This window comes from Macrosteles quadrilineatus, unplaced genomic scaffold (genome assembly GCF_028750875.1).
Source record: "Macrosteles quadrilineatus isolate MER2022 unplaced genomic scaffold, UCM_ALF_1.0 Scaffold_5__1_contigs__length_97177068, whole genome shotgun sequence".
NCBI lineage: Eukaryota > Metazoa > Arthropoda > Insecta > Hemiptera > Cicadellidae > Macrosteles > Macrosteles quadrilineatus.
The window spans coordinates 58,181,465-58,200,616 of NW_026542598.1; the positions used below are offsets into that span (position 1 = coordinate 58,181,465).

At 35.1% G+C, this 19,152-nt stretch overlaps 1 protein-coding gene across 6 annotated transcripts in view; it reads left to right on the top strand.

The window, feature by feature from the left end:
• Positions 1 to 19,152, top strand: part of LOC128995421 (A-kinase anchor protein 9-like) — an 85,887-nt gene that overhangs the window by 59,529 nt on the left and 7,206 nt on the right. For 3 of the 6 annotated variants that reach the window (XM_054420430.1, XM_054420432.1, XM_054420435.1), the window contains exons 24-42: positions 3,256 to 3,309; positions 4,446 to 4,550; positions 5,283 to 5,522; positions 5,692 to 5,801; positions 6,510 to 6,699; positions 7,305 to 7,382; positions 7,716 to 7,844; positions 8,344 to 8,496; positions 9,289 to 9,411; positions 10,492 to 10,656; positions 11,804 to 11,899; positions 12,602 to 13,913; positions 14,388 to 14,473; positions 15,550 to 15,636; positions 16,878 to 17,050; positions 17,551 to 17,632; positions 18,049 to 18,201; positions 18,487 to 18,600; positions 18,809 to 18,970. In XM_054420430.1, the coding sequence (XP_054276405.1) occupies positions 3,256 to 3,309; positions 4,446 to 4,550; positions 5,283 to 5,522; positions 5,692 to 5,801; positions 6,510 to 6,699; positions 7,305 to 7,382; positions 7,716 to 7,844; positions 8,344 to 8,496; positions 9,289 to 9,411; positions 10,492 to 10,656; positions 11,804 to 11,899; positions 12,602 to 13,913; positions 14,388 to 14,473; positions 15,550 to 15,636; positions 16,878 to 17,050; positions 17,551 to 17,632; positions 18,049 to 18,201; positions 18,487 to 18,600; positions 18,809 to 18,970 (3,612 nt within the window). The remainder of the gene's footprint in view (positions 1 to 3,255; positions 3,310 to 4,445; positions 4,551 to 5,282; positions 5,523 to 5,691; positions 5,802 to 6,509; positions 6,700 to 7,304; positions 7,383 to 7,715; positions 7,845 to 8,343; positions 8,497 to 9,288; positions 9,412 to 10,491; positions 10,657 to 11,803; positions 11,900 to 12,601; positions 13,914 to 14,387; positions 14,474 to 15,549; positions 15,637 to 16,877; positions 17,051 to 17,550; positions 17,633 to 18,048; positions 18,202 to 18,486; positions 18,601 to 18,808; positions 18,971 to 19,152) is intronic. The other 3 variants (XM_054420434.1, XM_054420431.1, XM_054420436.1) reach the window with 3 other exon arrangements.

The following is a 19,152-nucleotide window of genomic DNA, read 5'->3' on the forward strand; positions in this document are numbered from 1 at the left end:
ATCACGTGTATAAACACAATGCTCTTCTAAATTTAAGTCAAATATTTGGGTTGCATGCATTTAAATGGTCCGTTTTAACGAGTTTTTGGGGACGTTGGTTTAACCGGAAAATCCGTTATCCGGACTGGCCTCGGTCCCGAGGAGTCTGGATAAGATGGAGTCTACTGTATTGGGCTAGTAAGTGGAAGTGTGCCAACCTGACATTTGCAATCAAGCCGAGCTCGAAGTAATATCGTGATCATCTCCCACGGTCATGGAGTCATCTTTGTCACCTTCCGTGATCGGTGCTAAATCCTGAATATCTTCCTTGGCCATGGAAACATTATCGCCTCCTGGGGTTATGGGTGAATCCTGAAAATCGATCACGGTATTGGAAACATCATCATCATCATCATATCCCTCGATCTTAGCAATACCCTGAATATAATTTGTGGTCACCAGATCGTCGTTATCGTCTTACACGATCGCTGCAAAATCATGAACATCTCCTGCTGTCGTGTAGACATTATCATCGTCTTCCACGATTGTAAAAATCATGAATATATCCTGCCACCATGTAAACATCAGCGTTGTGCCCCGCGGTCAATGAAACAACATCATCGTCATTTTCAATCGTGGTAAATGCATGAATTTTCGATTGTGCACTTTTCGCAGGCTTGTTGGGTATTGTGATCAGTATCGATTCTTGACGATCAAATCCCGATACTGATACCAATGTTCAAGAATCGGTGGTGTATATAATTGGTATTGAGAATCAACACATCCCTAAAGTCGAGACCACGAAAGTTTGCAGTTGAGGGAGGAGCCAATTTACCACGTGACTTTGAAGGAGCCAATGAGGGCAGTGGGGTGTTTCCAAATTTAATAATACCAGATGATTTGAAAATATTGTTCAGTATTTTAATTAGTGTTGTCAACGGGCGATATGGCAACGTCACACTAGCCTTGTCTTTTGATTGGCTGCCGCCAACTGCAAACTTTCGTGGTCCCGACTGTAGTTCTAGTTATTCCCAAGTCTTGGTTGACTGGACCTCTTCCCTTTCAAAACCCTCCACAGTTCCTTTGCCTCCATCATCAACCATCTTATTCCTCTCTTTACCACATTCTTCTTCCCCTCATGCCATCCTTCCTTTCCACTTTCAGTAGATAGGCTCCTTATTTTTTAGAAGAGTAGATAACTTCAAAATGACTTTTATAATAAACTTCACCCGCTTTACTCAACTGCATTTAGAAGTTTAACTCACATTGCACAGTATCACATTAATTCTTTTTTTTTTTTTTGCAAAATTGGACATGCTACTAATACTATTGTCATAGTCCAAGCTAATGGTAGCCTTGTACAGCTCTGTTAACCTTTACTAAATAAACCAATACGTATCTAATGTAAATGAGGGAAAGGTAATGGTACAAATGTGTATTAATTGAAAACAATGGTGGATGGTATAGTAGTATGCCATGATTTAACATTAATTGACATCTTCATATCAAAATGAACCATTGATTCTTTATTTGAAATTATGTTTATAAATAGTGCTTGAATAGTACTCTTATGTCTTAGTTCGTTCTTATAAACCAACAAATAAAAATCTTTTTTAGCGAATTTCCCATATAGGGAATAAGCTATTACCGTAGTACTCATGGTAAGACCTGGACGCGGGACCGATTTTTTTTTTCGTTTTGATGTCCCTAGAGGCCAAAAACACCATCCGTTCAAATTCATATATATATATATATATATATATTTATATATTTATATATATATATATATATATGTGTCCGTCAGCACGATAACTCGAGCAAAAATGATCCGATTTTGATGAAATTTGGTACAAACGTGTAAACCTACGTTTATTCAAACGAGTTCGCGATCCAGCATGATCGGACCATGGGAACGGGTGTTTACGGGGGGTTTTATGGGGTAAAAATAGGTTTTTCCCATTTTTGACCCAAAAAACATAAAATTTAGCAATTTATTTCCAAACCATTTTGTAGAGCTTCAAAAAACAAATAATTTAGTATATTGAAGCGTTGTTATGCGCCTAATGGTTACGGAGAAAATTCCAAAAAATTGTAAATTTAAAATTCCCATGTTATTCTTATGGAGAATGAGTAAACTGTTGTAGTTTGCTTGTTTATGAACATATTTTGATCAAATTTGGAAAATGTTTTTATTTCTTACTAACTATTAACATTTTACAAAAAAAAAAACAGTTTTACCCTCCCTGATGCAGCAAACCTAAGTACTTGTTAAACTAATTCTATTTAAATCGGGAATAAATGTTATATTTTTAAGTAGACATTTCAGTGTAAATCCAATCAGTCAAATGGAAATTCGCTTAGTCTGCAGGTTTGCTGCGGCGGGGGTATTATTAAGAAATATGACCAAAATCTCTATATAACTTTTACTTGGTTCCCTAAATTTTGTACCAAATTAACCACTCTCAAAGCATGAGTATATAATCTAGCATAATATTTTGACATTGAACAGTCTACCCGTTTGGGATAAAAATTTATTGAAGTTTTGTTTAGACGATTATTGCTGGCATTGTCTACTATTGTTTTCTAGAGAATAAGTTAATTTTTTTCTATTCGGTTCTATTTTTATTCTAATCGCTCCAATAAACTGTGATACAAAAATGCAAATTCCTGCAATGATCGTTCAAACAACAATCTCCATCACCAACAAATGACTTAAGTAAAAGAAATAGTACCTTATTATTATATGTATCGTTTACCATGTATTTAAAATGAGGTGATATATGTTTTCCTACTTTTGTGTTCTTTTTATTGACTTGTATAGTAACACAATTTTAGTATGAGTTCAAATATAGAGTAAAAATAATTTTTTGCCATATTTCTTTTATTTTAATTATAAAGATGTTTGTAAAACATGAATGTGATGTATAAGAAGTCTCTATAGGAATGGGTAGACCTCAGCTATTTTACCTGGGAAAAGTAGATGCACAATGAAAGCACATTTTACACATCACTGATATTTCGTCTTAGTTTGAAAAGTTAATCTACTCTCTGGAGAAGTACTAGGATCTATGTCCTATGGCCTTTTATTGTGTATCTAAAGTTCCCTCGACCAGTAATTTAGCCTGGTTAGCTAGCTGAACTCTGCCCCTTTCCAAATAAATTTCTCAAACAGCGTTTGGCTCTCCCTTGAAATGTATTGCACTGTCAAAGTATTACCGTTGGTAATGGTGGTTGGTTTGGTTTGGTTGACTGGCACTATCTGTTTTCGCACTCTAGTGTACGAAGGAGCAACCTCCACTTATGCCTGCTACTGCGGATCATTGCCCACGAGTGAGTTTACTGCTTGCTACACTTAGCGCTTTTCACTTTCTAATTTGCTTTTACACTTGCTTTGTTACTTGCAATATAACTACTAATGCTATAAAATGCTTTAAAACTCATTTTGAAAACTTTTTGGTTTTCATAAAACTTGTTAGTTATTTTTGCAGATTTTTTCAAATCTTTCATTGGAAGATTTTTTCTAAGACTTAGCTCCATCATCTTTAGTTTACTGTCACCGTCCTTAGCAGATTTACTATTTCAAGTTATACCTTGACATAAAGACAACAAATTGGTGGCTATTTTTTAAGATGAATGTCAAATATATATTATTATTTCTGATAAAATTTTGAAAAGTAGACTTTATTAGATAAGTGTATTTCTAGTTGTCTTTGAGGGAAAATGGTTTTGGAATGGGATCTAGGCCTGGATTTTTAATTAATGTTTTAAATGGGATAGAAGGTTTGCTTTTGTATCGGCAGTTTATTTTGTAATAAAATATGCCAATATCTTCTTTTGTCAAAGTCACTAATTATTGTTAATTTGTTTAACTTGGGTGTACATTTTAATCTTAAGACAACATAAATGTTTTAACTTTTAACATTGTGTTAATTTAATATTGTGATATTTAGAATTTTTCTGGCAGTTTTCTAAAAACATCTATGACTATACTATTTCTATTTTCACATTAATATAAATAGAATATAGCTTAAGCCCAGTGAAGTTGGGCATGATTTAAATTGTAAAGAGTAACAAATTACATCTTTCAATTATCTAATTGCCTACAAAGTTCAACCAAAGAGCATATCAATAATTTCATCCCTGATTTAGATATATAATGTATATTTTTAAGTATGTTGGTTTTTCTAAATCCTACTATGGGCCATGCCATTTATTACCTGTGTAACCACGGGTGTTATAAACGCTACTACTTTTGTAGATGCTTCATGGAGTACACTAGGTAGCTAATAGACTACTCTTTGCTAGGAGGCAGGAGGCAATAATGTTTGTAAAATCTGAGAAATTCCTGTATAGAGCAGCCCTAATGAAAAGTGCATTAAATATATAGTACCTTTTAACTTTTTCATAACAAAAATATTATCTTTAAATGTCTTATCTGTATTTGAAGTTGCTTTTGGACTTTTTAGGTTGATGCACTGGAACTTCAAGTAAAAGAAACATCGGAACGATTGAAAGAATCAGAAGAGAAGAAAGAACAGTTGGAGAAAGAGTGCAAAACCGCCATTGAAAAGGTAAATCCATTTGGGAATAATTATAGAGTAGGCAAACTTACATGCTTACCTCGCAAATGCTATTTTGCTAAATAGGCCAAAATTGATTAATTTTAATGAATATTTTGATAATCAAAATTAAAAACTAAGCCAACTTATAGCAAGTGTTTAAGACTGTGGTACATAACTTATACAGGAATGAAGCGCTGTGAACAATGCTGGCACACACCTTCCGTTGAGTATATCGTGAGTACCGTAGTCTTCGCTTTCTAACTTCACGTACTTGTTGACCATCTAGACAAAGATCACTGCACAGTTGGATGACAATATCCGGATCACATCTAATCATCAGACAATACACTTAATATTAATAAATATATGCAATATCCGTCTTATCCCTTCCAGAACATTAGCGGATATTGGATAGAGTTGTATAAACGGTGTGTATCAGCCATGAACTCAAGATTATTACTTCTTTGAATCTTTTGTAGCTGTACGGTCGCCAACCATGATTCCAGGAACGTCACCAAAAACAGATGCAGAAGCTACGAATGTGTTCTCTGATGAATGTTCCTTGGCGTCTGGATCCTTCAGATCTGAAGCTGAACACCACGACCACTTGCATCCAGAGATTTAAGACTTGATTTTGATACTTGCATTAATGAGTCTACTGCTGCAATATCTACAAGTTTTACATTTTAATGTCAATGAAACACAACCACCAAACCATCTGAGTATTACTATCCTGTACAGGTGTGGACGCTGCGAGAGATCATAGAGGAGCTAGAGTCTCAAGTGTCACGTCACTGTGAGAGGGAGGCTGTGTTGGAGGCAAGGCTGGTGGAGACGCAGACTCAGCTGACTGAGCAGGTGCGCAGCAACGCAGACACTCTGCAACAGTTGCACAATCTGCGGGACTGCACAGACACCGACGAGGAGCAGCCAGTGCAGCAGAACAGTCGTGCCAGTGTTCTCAGACAAGTCAAGTCTCAGGTGAGCAGGATATTTTGTTTGCTCATGATTCTAGTTTTCACAATTTTGTATTATTAACGCATGAATGTATGTTTTGGAATTAGATTTATTTTTCTTTCTTCTTTCACGTAAGTTTTTTTAAGTTTATTTCCTTTCACTATTCAGTTCAAAAAGAATTATTTTTCGACAGTTGAGAACACTGGCCAAGTCCATGGAGCGCCACATCAAGGAGTTAGAAGCTGTCAATATTCATGTGTCCAGCGCCAGTCTGAGCTCACCATCGGAGGATGTTTCCATCAGGTTTGTATTCTTGATTAACATACTTTAGAGCCCTGACCATCCAAGCAAAACCAGTTATGCCAGCAAAGACTGATAACAGAAAAAATTATAATGATTGATTGTAAACATGTTAATCATTAATGAAGTATACCCGTTTTCAAACCATTTAGAGCCACATGTTTGTAATAAATTGGAACTACTATCTTTTTCTGCTTTAATACCATCATTGATTGATTGAATCAGGAGACCTTACAAATAAAAACCATCAACACAATAATATAAAATATAACTGCCCTGTAAAAACACAACTACTGTATCTGAAAAAATAAGATTAATCGATACTCAACCTCTCAACCTTTTAACTGTGACTAAGACGTGAGTGATAACATATAGGTAAAGTAATCAGAGAGTACTGTCAAGTGCAGATGCCTAAAGTCCTTGGCACTATGATCTTCCGAGAACAGACAGAGGCAGAAAAAAGGATATGTCTTTAAATACTTACTGTGTCTTATAGTCATACCATACAGATTAAGCTCTCGATTTCTTGGTAACCCATTGCAAGTAGGACAGTTGGGTGACTGGAATCTCGAATAAGTAAAAATAATTCATCAGAATTTATACAAATTGATGCCCATAGTAATTTTGTACCACAATGCTAGTGAAAAACATTTTTGGAATCCTTTGTCAAACAGAAAAGCATTTTTTTCTATCTGAATATCTTAAACACAGGGACCAGCTGGAGGTGCTAAGATGCTTGACGCCGGAGATCCACTGTCCTCCCTCCCCTCCCTGTCCCCCCCTCGAGGAGTTTGAGCTGCTCAGTGAGAGACTGCTGCGTTACTCTCGTGCTGCGGAAAACGTCATAAAAAAGCTACGAGACCGTGACATGCAGATCAATAGGTTGAGGGCTCAAAATGAAGTGAGTGAAGCTAGGATACACTTAGAATTGTTATCATCCTTAATGTTTTGTAAAATATGTAACACCATACCATTGCTGTCTGATGATTTTTCAAATTTTGGTTACAATAAAGTAGTTCATGTTCGTCATCAAGATTGAACTGAATTTTGTTATAAATATTATTTAATGTGAGTTGGTGGCTACGATTGGTAGCGTGTTAGATTGTGAAACCAAAGCTGCAATTTTTTTATGTTTTCCACTTAATTTTTTTGTAAATTTCATTCTTGTATTTTACTGGCTCAACTTTTGCTTTACTGTACGTTCCACGTGTTTTCATGTGGACGGACAAATACAAGGTTAAAAGAGGCTACCAACCTCTTATTACTTTTTAACCGAAAATTCAGCTGTCTGTATGGTTTTTAGGAAGAGCTATAGCTATTTGAATCTGAGCGATAAGAATATTTATCCTTTAACATGCTTCTATTAACATGTTTAAACAAATCATGTTTTAGCAGTAATCAACAATAAAACAATTCTTGTTTATAGCTTTAGAAAATAAAATAATACAGCTTATTTGCATAATATTTTTAATAATGGCTATCTTCATGACTATCATTTTTATTCAGGAACTACAGACAGAACATGATGTCCTTCAAAACCAGAGGGAGAGAGCTCTCATGCAAGTTGCATCACTGACCAACAAGGTACCAACTTTGATTTCCACTTTGAATTATGTAATAGAATTTTATACTCTTATATCAAACAAAGTTTTTAAACAAATCTTAACCCTTAATGTTCATTCCAATAGTTTCATCCAATATCCAGTGAGAATTCTTCAATTACCAGATTAGCTGATAAATTAATTTAAAAGAGTCAGTTTTGTGGACACCCTGTAATAGATTCTAATTTACAAACTTATTTTCTAAAAAAATGACAGCATTATCATTCAATTGACTAGTTATTGTAAATTGAATCAATTTACAAGGGGAAAAGGATAGCAACCTGTCAAGATATTGAGCTCAACTTCATATGTTCAGGTAGAGGAGCTGAGAGTAAGAAGTGACAAGGAGATCGCCTCAGTCACCCAGCCTCTCACACAGAGGGCGTTACAGTTGGAGCAGCAGAACAAGGAACTGTCTGAACGGCTGTGTGACACTCAGCGCAAGGTACCTACTCCAAACTCCTATCTAAACATGCACCTTAAGCTGCAATTGGGTACCAATAAGGTATCTGAGCAAGCAATAGGGTTTGAAAACCCAACAATGTGGCTAAAAGTGATACACTGGTGAATATCAATCAGTCTGTGAGTCTAAATATGACTTTAATAAGATTTGAGAATTAACTTATAGCTGATTTCTAAATTACAAAATATCCTCTACTGTATAAGTATAAATTTAGGAGCCAATGCATTTTAAAGCTTTAGTGGATACTACTTACCACGAATACTAGAAAAAATACTGGTATGGATCATAAACATAAACAAATGACGTTGTTGGCCCAAATCCTATATTAATAGCATTGAACATATGTTTTGGCAGTTCCATTTAAGCAATGTTAAATATTGTTTATTTTCGGGCCAAAAACTTCATTTGTTTATGTTTATGATCCATACCGGTATTTTTCTAGTAATCGTGCTACTTACTGTACTGCACTTTACTTTCACAGCTTGAGAAATTGAAACAAAAGCTAGAACGGTCTGAAGGTGTGATTCAGAGTCATGAGTCGAAGATCAGAAACATGTCAGATCATCAGCATGAGCTTGTGGAGAAACTAACCCGAGACCTGGAGACAATGAGGGCTGAGAAACTACAGTTGCAGGTGAGAACTAATAGTAATGAGGGTTGTTTTGTTATGACAAATTTCCTAGGGTCTGTGATCTGTGAGTAGCCCATGTGTAGGCCCATCAGGTTTACAATGTTTACTTGTTAAAATTGGCTGCCCTTGTAAAATTGAATTTTGCTAATTACTGTTATTGTAAATTCCACCAGATATAAAATCGTGGTCTCAACCCGTTTCCTTTTGTACTAAAAATGTTAATATCAAAACATATCTTTTCAACCAGTTGTAGTGTAGACTAGAAAACAATCCCTTCATATTAAAAATCATTGTCGTAAAAATTATTTTGATAACCTGACATATCCTCTCGGACATATCGGAAAAGGTGTTGTTAGCCTATCTAGCACTACAACGAAATCATAAATAAATGTGAAATCATAAATAAATGTCATGTTTGGGTTGGTTGGCGTATAACATTGCAATTCTGTTGATAATTCAGGAATCCATTAATATTTATATCTTTCGTGAGCTCAATCAGTATAGTAGGATAAAGAATTCATACCTCAGAAATCCAAGTATTATTGCAAAAACAATTAGTTTCAGCTTAGTTTGTACAATGTTGAGGCACTTAAAGGGTTTCAAATCAAAATCAAATCAAATCAAACATCATTTATTCCATGATAAACAAAAAATTACAAAACAGTATTCTTAATATTAATGGAATTTCCCCACATAGGCGAAGCCTGTGCGTGGGGAACGAGTTATTATCAGACTATCCATATTATAATCTAACATCGTTTTAATAATCGTTTAACATCGTTTATTGTTTAACAGGCAATGGTGGAGAAGTACCGCACTGAGGACAATGTGAGCTTCCCACAACTCATTGAAGTCATGTTGGCGGAGAAAAATGCAGACATAGACCAGCTGCAGCAGCGAGTGGAGGAACTCAGTCAGGTAGACATTTTGTAGGGAAAAATAACTTTTTGCAGGGAACAAATTAACTATACCTCAGAGCTAACCGTAGGTGGTAAGGGGTCCTGTAAAAATATTCAGACTGGGTCCCTTATTACAAAAATCACTCCCCCCCCCCCCCCCCCCCCCGAATTGCCATACGTTTGTTTCCTAACCGTCATGACAACCCAATTATTATTGTACTTGCAATAAAAAATCGTAATACGTTTCCTCACAAACCTTCCCCACCATTTGTTTGAAACAACCTTGGTAGGTTTAGGGGAAATATGTTCAGCCGTTGTTGGGGGATGGTGTAAGAATTTTACATGGAAGCTGATACCAAAGAGCTTCACTCAAAAAAGGCCAAACTATCTGAATCCCAAATTGAATGGATATGTTTCAAAACACCCTATGGGTAATACCCTACAGTACTATACTGAGCAATAAATTAAGGAAATCAGAAATCCTTTATTGTCCTTGAGCAAAACAATCATGCAAAAACAATTGCATACCATAATATGTGTTACATGGTCACATATTATGGTAGCATAGGGTTACACATTAACCTTGTTGGACTAGATTAATAAGCTAATACATATAATAATGCAACAATGACATCCAATATGTAGTAGAACCTTGATAACAAGACTCTCATGGGGATTGTAAAATAAGACTTGTTATCAAGGTTGACTTCTTATCGAAGTTTGTAATAACATGTGATTAGGGGTAGGATAATTTTAAGAGGATTTGAAAATGACACTTGTTATCAAGGGTGACTTGTTATCGAGTATCGAGGGTCTGCTTATCAAGGTTCCACTGTACTGAGTAACGCTAGACAAACGGGCTGCGTATGACTTGTTTCATTTCTTTGATGTGTGATCTACCGAGGAAAAAGTAGTGTTTGTTTTGTCAAGGTGTTTTTCCAAGCCATCCAAATTCGGAAAGAGAAGGAATACTATTGGCCTAAAATATTAAAATCCACCCTCCATTTTAAGAAAAGTGTACATATTAATCTGGTGCTTAAAAAGGTCCACTTTGTTTTAAATATGTTTTTTTATTGTTATTAACACTTTATGTTAACAGCAGGATCAGTCGTCTAAGAGTCTGTCGTCCAAGTCGCGAGGTCTGAGAGTCAGTTTCGCAGACAGTGTGGCTCAGTCTCACTTGGGGGAGGGAGAGAGAGTCCGAGACTTCCGTCACGACCACAGCAGCATTCGGCCCATCTTCTCCACGCCTCTGTCCATGGATGTAAGTATTTGTGTTTTTGTGCTATACACCAATTTTTACTATGTTTTTTTTATGATTGATAACCTTAGATAGGATCATTAATCCTGTAGCTCAAAACAATGACATTTGTGTCCAGAATTTTATCGTTCTCATGAATGAACCAGCAGATTTAAAACCACAGATTTAAAAGTGAGGACTATATCTGCTTTTACTACTTAAACATTTATAATGGGTTGAAACTTCTAGTATTTTTATATGATTACCAACCGTGGGGTCTATGACTACTTACGTGAGGTCTATGTTTAATGTCACGTGTGACTAAACAATTTGTGTAAAAAAAAAAAACAGTTTTGTTGTGGATTTTGTTGTGTTTAGCGTAGTAAGTTTCTGCTTTATTGTTATTACGAGTTACTCTAGCAAAAACCACTAATTTATTGAATATTGTTTGGTTTCGGTTGTTGTATTGCTGCAGTGAATGTCACAACAATTTTTAAACATACAAGTATAAAGGTAAAGGTATAGCAGGATGAAAGCCAAATGCAATTTAAATACCTTTATATTTATATATTTTGTGCTCAAGAAACGACAAAACAGACTTCTTACTTCACTAATATCATTGACTTGTGGCCTGAGCTTTTGAGATGTCTTAGAACCCACATATTCAAAGAGGCTTCAGCAAGTTTATCCCATGTTATTAGCTCAGGGTCACCAAGTAAATTTCAGTTAATTGCAATACTTTTAATACACAACTCTTAGTTTTAAGTCAAGTACAGACAAGAAGTCAATGTTATCTCTTGAAGAGATAAGCGGTGATTAATCTTTTGTGATTCATTTCAGTGTTAACGATTGTTGTAACAAATGCATGGAAATAGTTAATTGCTAGGAAGTCATAGTATTTACTTAACAAAACAAACCAATGGATTCAAAATTTTCTTTCATAGTAAAATAATTTCTCATTTTTTTTATGTAAGAAACTAAATAGTGTTAATCTATAAATTGATTTTGTTTACTCTTTATTTTAATTTTTATTTATTATACCATGGACTCGAAGAAATAATGTCAATGAAGATTATAATTAAGTTTTTTTTGAATTAATTAGCAATGTTTCTAAAACTTGTTGATTTTGATTTAATTTTGAATTGAAATTATGTGGAGTTTATGTCTACAGGAGGGCGGCAGTCGACTGGTGCCCAGAGTGATTGGAGAAGACTTGAGTAAGATTCCTGAACCTGAGATGCATCTATCTGCGTCTCCCAACAGAGCTGTAAGTATCCATTATGTCTACATCAATTATACTATCAAATCACTTTATTCAACAACAGGATTAATACAAGAAATACATACGTCAGACTTCAGAATAATTTTTCCCTGAATTGACTACAAGCCCGTGCTCGGGAACAACTAAAAGAGAAATTTAAACTGCAATAAAAGCAGACGATATGAGAGGTTCATTTAACTATGTACTTTATGAGTAAATAACTGGCGACAGCTGGTTCATATAGATAGGATGTCTGCTTTAGTATTGAAAGTTAGTGGTTTAACTAAATGCATCAATATTCAATATCATATTTTCATATCAAACTTAAATACATTTTAATAAGATTTTTGAAACAGTAGGTTGTCGATATTGTTAAGAGCAAATGTTTTGAATAGTTGTAAAATAAATAATAATTGTCGACAGAAGAGTTATGGCTATGGGTTGTTTCATTTGAGAGCCAGTTAGGGCCCAAGTAAGATGAAGTTTACGTTCACACTACAGTGAATTTCAATCAAGCAAATTGGAATTTTCTTAGTATGCAGGATTCTTGCAACATGGGTCATCAGTGTTAGAAACAAGATTTGTAATTGAGACTAAACTGGATAGCACTTTTAGTTTCGCATCTTTAGCTATGGTTTTATCTTTCTTTAATCCTTTGTTTATTTAAACATTTGTTGTTGGCTAAAAAAGACATATGTATCTGTTTAGACTCAACTAGAAAACGTGCTTTCTCAGCTCAAATCAGAGCTGGAACAGAAGACCCAAAGACTCCTGGAATGTGAGGTTCAGCTACACGAGTTTCCGTCAATCCAACAGAAACTGGACGATGCGAGAGAGCAGCTAGAGTCATTAGAGGAATTCAAACAACTGCTGACTGAGAGGGAAAAGGAACTGGTAGAAGTCAAGACGGAGCTTGCTGTCAAGGAGGAGGAAAATGTGAGGACAAGAGCTGACGTGAAGGCTCTGCAGGGTATCATGGAAGAGCTGCAGCAGAAACTGAAAGAGGCAAAATCATTTGCAGAGTTCTACGAGAACAATCCAGCGGTGAATGAACTGAAAGAGACAAGTGACAAATACAAAGAGGAATGTGACACTTACAAAGCACAGCTGGCAGAATTAAGGAAAGCTTTGGATGGAGGAAGAGCAACACAAGAAGACTTGCAGAAATCCATCACAAAACTTGAGACAGACAAACAGAACATTCTGTCAGACCTGGTGATGACAAAGTCAAAGTGTAAATCCCTTCAGGAAGAATTAGAGAGTGCTGTTGTCACAGCCAAGGAAAACAGTGAAAAAGTCGAGACTTTGAGAAGAGAGCTAGAAGAATCCCTTGAAGATAACAATAAACTTTCTAAAGATTGTCAACGTTTAAAGAAGAACGTAGAACAATTAACAAGAAAACAGAAAGCTGAGATGAAAAACATGTTGAGGAAAGATTCTGATGATGCGGTCAAGTTAAAAGATGAATTGGAAAATTTGAAACTCAGTAATTCTGAGTTGCAGTCTGAAAATGAGAGTTTACATCAAAAATTGGAGGAAGTAGGAAATAACCTAGGGTCCCTTTTGGAAGAAATAAATAAAAAAGATGATAAACTTCAACAACTTCATAATGAACTGAGAAGACTGGATGATAGTTATAAAACACTTAAAAATGAGAAAGCGTCAACTGAACAGTTTCTTAACAATGAAATAGCAGTGCTAAAAGTCCTCAGGGATGACTTAAATAAAAACTTAGTGTCTTTAGAAAAACAAAATAATGAACCTCGAGAAATTGTTGCTGACAAGGATAGTTTTGAAGGTTTGAAAAGGAAGTATGAATCTCTAAAGAGAGAATATGAGAGACAAAGAAGAGCCAGGCGGGAAACTGAAAAGAAAAATCTGGTATTGAAAAATGAATTGATGAAAGAGAAAGAGTTTTCTGCTCATCTTAGAATGAAACACGGGGAAAACAAGATACCAAGTCTTGTGGTTTCCAAGAGTACATTGGTGGATATCCGTGGAGAGGGATCAACACTTACAAGTAAGTTGAATTTGCTTACTTTTACTCCATTAACATCTTAATTTTTGGATGTTACATAAAGTAAGAGTTGTTTTTATTTTATAAGTATTGCAAACACCTTTGCTAGTTTTTGATGAAATTAAACAATTCATAACAAGCTAAATCGCCTATATTGTTTTACAAATCTGGTTTGACAATTATTTTTAGTTTGATCACATCTTAAAACGGACTTGAATTTTTTACCATAGTTGTTATTACATATATTATTTCTATTGGTTAACATCTGTCATAACCTCATAATAACTGGTAATATTGGTTTTAATCAAATTTAAAATAAAAACTTCAATAATATTTCATGAATCTTTTTTATGAGGCCTTTCGCCAGCTATGGCATCATCAGACACATCACAAACATTGAATGTTATGTTTAAGTTCACAATAATAAATTTCAAAATAAAAACACCTTCTATCATCGTTTTATTTTTTTGTTTTCAGATTCATTAGACGATCTGACTGATGAAGTACAGAAAGAGTTAAATGTTTCAGCACGACTTGACCAGACATTGTTGTCAGAATTGCAGGTACAGTAACTTATTTGTGTTTCTTCTCTATCAAGTCAAGTAAAGTCAATAATTTATTTTTACATAACAATATTTGGAACTAGCAAAGCTGGAAAACAGGTAAAATGTTCACAAACAATAAAAATACCTAGCCGAATATGGACTAAAGTATTCAAAAAGCTCACTCACACACTCACTCCCATGGCCATTTATGCCCAAGGCGGGATTTGGCCGCACCAACAACTGCTCTCCATCTCTCTCAATCTTCTGCCTCTTCCTCTGCTGCCCCCACTTCTCTGACGTCCTTCGAGACACTATCCCACCATCTCTTCTTGGGCCTTCCTAATGTTCGTTTCCCTTCTGGCTTTCCTATACTTGCTTCTCTTAATAGTGACCCCCGTTCTCTCTGTAGTGCGTGTCCTGCCCACCTTATTCTCCATGCTTTCTTGTGTGCTACTACATCATAATCATTATACTATTCATATTCCTTATCTACCTATTATGCCTTTTTCTCCATTTTCTTGTGTTGGGCCATATATCATTCTTAAGATTTTGTTTTCTTCTTTTTTGTTTAAAATCCAAGTTTTAGCTCCATATGTTAATACTGGTCGAATTATACTATGATATATTATTATTTTCGTTCTATGCGAGAGAATCTTTGAAGTCAAAAAGCTAGAATCTAAAAAGCCAAAAATCATACAAACACATCATTTAACAAATCTTTAAGTTTATTATACATTTACATTTTACAGTATTAATAAGCAATTTTGTAACTACTTTTTAACATTTTTATAAATGTTTATTGACTTAATATCATATAGTTTAGTATACTTATTTTTCCCTAGATACTTTTGAAAGGTTTCATGAGAGGCAAGTGTATGAAACCTTCTTGAGTCTTTACTTAAAAGATCAACAGTTGAAAGATTTATTTAAATTATTTTAACTGGTATTCATCTGATGAGTTTACATAGAAAATCACATAAAAAGGCCCACCTTTACATAGAGTGTCTCTTATTTCTATTTCCTGTAAGTAGTTATCCAACTAATATGTTAAGCCAGATGTTGCGCATGTGTTTAACCATTGTCTGTTATGGCAGACGAAAGCAGAGTTGGAGATGGTACCAGCTAACCGCAGTGAAGTGATGCCGCCCAGGACTGAATTTCTCACCACTCGTCTCGCAGAGGTATACAAAATGTCAATCAACTTATCTTATTATAAGCTATTTTTTATATAATTGTCAAAAGTATTGAATTATGGATATCTTTAATATGCTTTGTTACGTAATCTGTGTAATAAGATCTGATGCAAAAGCTGTTTGCTAATAATAATAATGTAGGCAATCATCTTGCTAGTTTTAAATTTAAAGAAAATATATTTAATATGTGATTGTTGTTGATGATTTGTGTTAATGGATTCAACCATATTTTGTTTTCTTACAATGTAAAAGCCTTAAATCAATTGTTGAAATTCTGGGTCCAAAATTAAATTGCTAAACAAACAATATTGCTGAATTCATCTAAGATTCTGTTCACAATAAAAACACTTAATACTGGTATTCATTTGACACAAAACAAAGTGATCACTATTGCTTCAGAACTATAGATTGGCTTATATATAACATCCTTTGCTGTAATTCAGAAGCATAAAGAAGAATAATGACATTGCAGGCCTTTATTTATTCAGTTGGAAATACAAACCATTATCAACCTTTACATTTTTGAACTTGTATCTTATATACTAAAAAATCTGGATCTTGTTACACTCACTGGGGATATGCACAGTTACAACACTCGTAATAGGGATAAAGCAGTAATTGAGTACAATAGGCTCAGCAAATCACTGTCTAGTCATGTAGTACTATCCCTTAAGGTATATAATAAAGTAATTAATCTTAGTAAGAAATATACTGTTAAAGTTTTTAAGAACAAATTTTATGAGTGGTTATCTAAAAATCCTTTCTATTCACTTAGTGAATTTTTCTTATTGAAACAGATAGAATTTTAATGTTTGAAATCTGTTATGTATAATTTTTGATTCTTGTATAGTTCCTATGAATTGTATATTTCTATGATATGTGATATTACCCTTAGGCCTAATTATTAGTATAGAGACTTGGCATTTCTGCTGTAAACTTGACTTTGTTAATGCTTATGTAGCCTGAAAGACAATAAACATATTCTTATTCTTATTCTTATTCTTATTCTTAAATGGGGAAAACTAACCCCCATTGTAAAGGGAAAGACGAAGTGATTGTATAATAAATCTAAACTGATGATGGGTTCGAAAACCAAGATCCCCTATGTCTTAAGGATTTCTGTTTAGTAATAAGATTGTTTAATCTTGTCATGATTGTTTAAGTAAAATCATGAGTCATATGTTGCAAGAAACCCAAGTATGTTGATGGGTTTGATGGTTATGTCACAGTTAGAGGCTGCCCTGCATGTAGAGAGAGTGATGGTCAATGAGCTGCGTGCCAGGTTGGCCGAGGAGAGGGGAAGGTACCTGGAGCAGAGCAAGAGAGTGGGGGAACTACAGGAGGAGGTAGCAGGACTACAAACTCTCAACGACCAACTCGAAGACAAGTTTAAAGGCATTGCGTGAGTAGCGGCTAGATACTTTAGTGATCTAGATTGGTGTAGAGAAGATAGTTCCTACCAGAGCTTGAATATTGGGTTGCAAAAGTAACCTATTTACTGAGGTGTATGACTTTCCTGGTCATCCATCTCATTTCCCTGCATCACATAGAACTAAGGTACCGAAGAAGCATTCAATGGTACACTTAAGTGGTGTCTAGCCCCTAGTCACTAGTGTTAGGGTAAAGTCCAACGCCATCTCCTTCGCCCTCGTGAACTACAATGCTCACGGTGGGGTAAAACCCTGTTCCCTGTCTGACAGTGCTTGCCGCTCAGTCTTTTCCTTGCTCATCACAAGAATATTTCCAGCGCAACATACTAGAGAACGGTCGTCCCATAAGTAAGTTTCCTCTGTACCTTACTTCTCTGTGTCTGCATTGTTAAGTGCAAAACAAAAAACAGTAAAACACTAGTATTTATTTAGAGATGTATAGTAAAGTACAACAACTCTTGTTACTTTTCAGCCACCAATTGGAACGCCAAGTGGATGGAGTGAAGGAACTGATAAGAACTGAACCAGTGGAAACAAGATCTAAAGAGAGAGAGGTAAAGTCCTGTTGAATATACACAATCGGAATACATAATCCATGCCATTCAGTTCATAACTATACAACCAGTCAGTTAAATGATTGTACAGGGTGCGACAGCATAACGTCCTGTTTTCAAAACATAATAAAACCCATTATATAAATAAACAAAGGGTTTTATTTTACTAGGTATTGTAAAACTGTATACTCGCACCTTGCAAACAAGACGAGTGCTCCACAACAACATATCTGACTGAATGGCGTACATTTAAAAAAGAAAGTTATACTGCTGCACCCTGCACATTCCACCAGCAAGGCTAGCATTTATGAAAAACCAGATATGTTTACAAAATTGAACTTTCTAAGCTGCCCTTGTAAAGGTCATTAAGTTCAAGTTGTGATTGTTTCTCATTTACCCTCGTTCTGTCAATCTAGTTGCAACGGCTGCTTGAAGAGAATCAGAGTCGGATGAAAGAGTTGCTGCAGGAGAGAGTGTTTAACAGGAACCAGTTGATGTACCTCAATGAGGAACTGGCCAAGGCTAAGGCAGAAAAATTGACAGGAAATCATCTTGCTGGCACTGAAATGGTAAGATGCATAACCGATTTTCTTGTCATTACAGTAATGTCTGGTAAAGAGAAAGAAATCCCTGCTTTCTAACCTTGCTCAGGTGGTTGTAAATATTAAAATACTACAGTATCATGAAAATAGGGCGTTTGCCCATAGATTACTGAATGTTCAACCGATTGATGTGAAATTTAGGTAAATTGTTTGATATATGCCTGGGTAGGTTTCTGTCTATTTTTTTATATTAAAATCTTAAAAGGCTAACCAAACAAAAGTTGTATATGCCATGATGAGTGATGGTTTCAGATGGGTTTGCAGAAAGCATTAGAGAATCGCACTCGCGAGTTGGAACAGATGCGGCAGATGTTAAATCAAGCAAACCTCAACACTGAGCGAACTGCTGAGCAGTTACACTCCAAGGTAACTGACTAACCTGCATGTTAGCGAAATTCCTATAGATATGTAACTTGTTACTTTCAAATGTTGAACTAACTTAATATTTCACTCAAAGAACGTATCTTAGATGGACCATTTTGGTATACTTTTTAAATCGTTATAAATGGTGATTTTATATCTTATTTTATCACAAATTTACACCACATTGTAACAAAATTATCAATCCTTTTAGCTCCAAGATCTCCAAAGTCAGCTTGACATTGAAGAAGGGTTAAGGAAAACGTTAGAATCCAAAATAAAATCCATCGAGCTGGCGGAGAGAAGTAGGCACCTCAGAAGGAAGACTGCTGAAGAAAAACTGAAAGAACAACTAAACCAGGCTGAAAAAGCTAAAGTAAGAGTTTATATTGAGTTTGCTTAGCTGTACTTTTGATTTAAAATATATCATGTTTAACACTGTAATTTGATATACTTCTTGTATTAAAATTTCATGGTCCCTACATCGATTGGGTAAAAAATTTGGTAGTAGGATCTTTCTTGCTAATACTGCTTGATAAGTTCTATGCAAAGTAGATT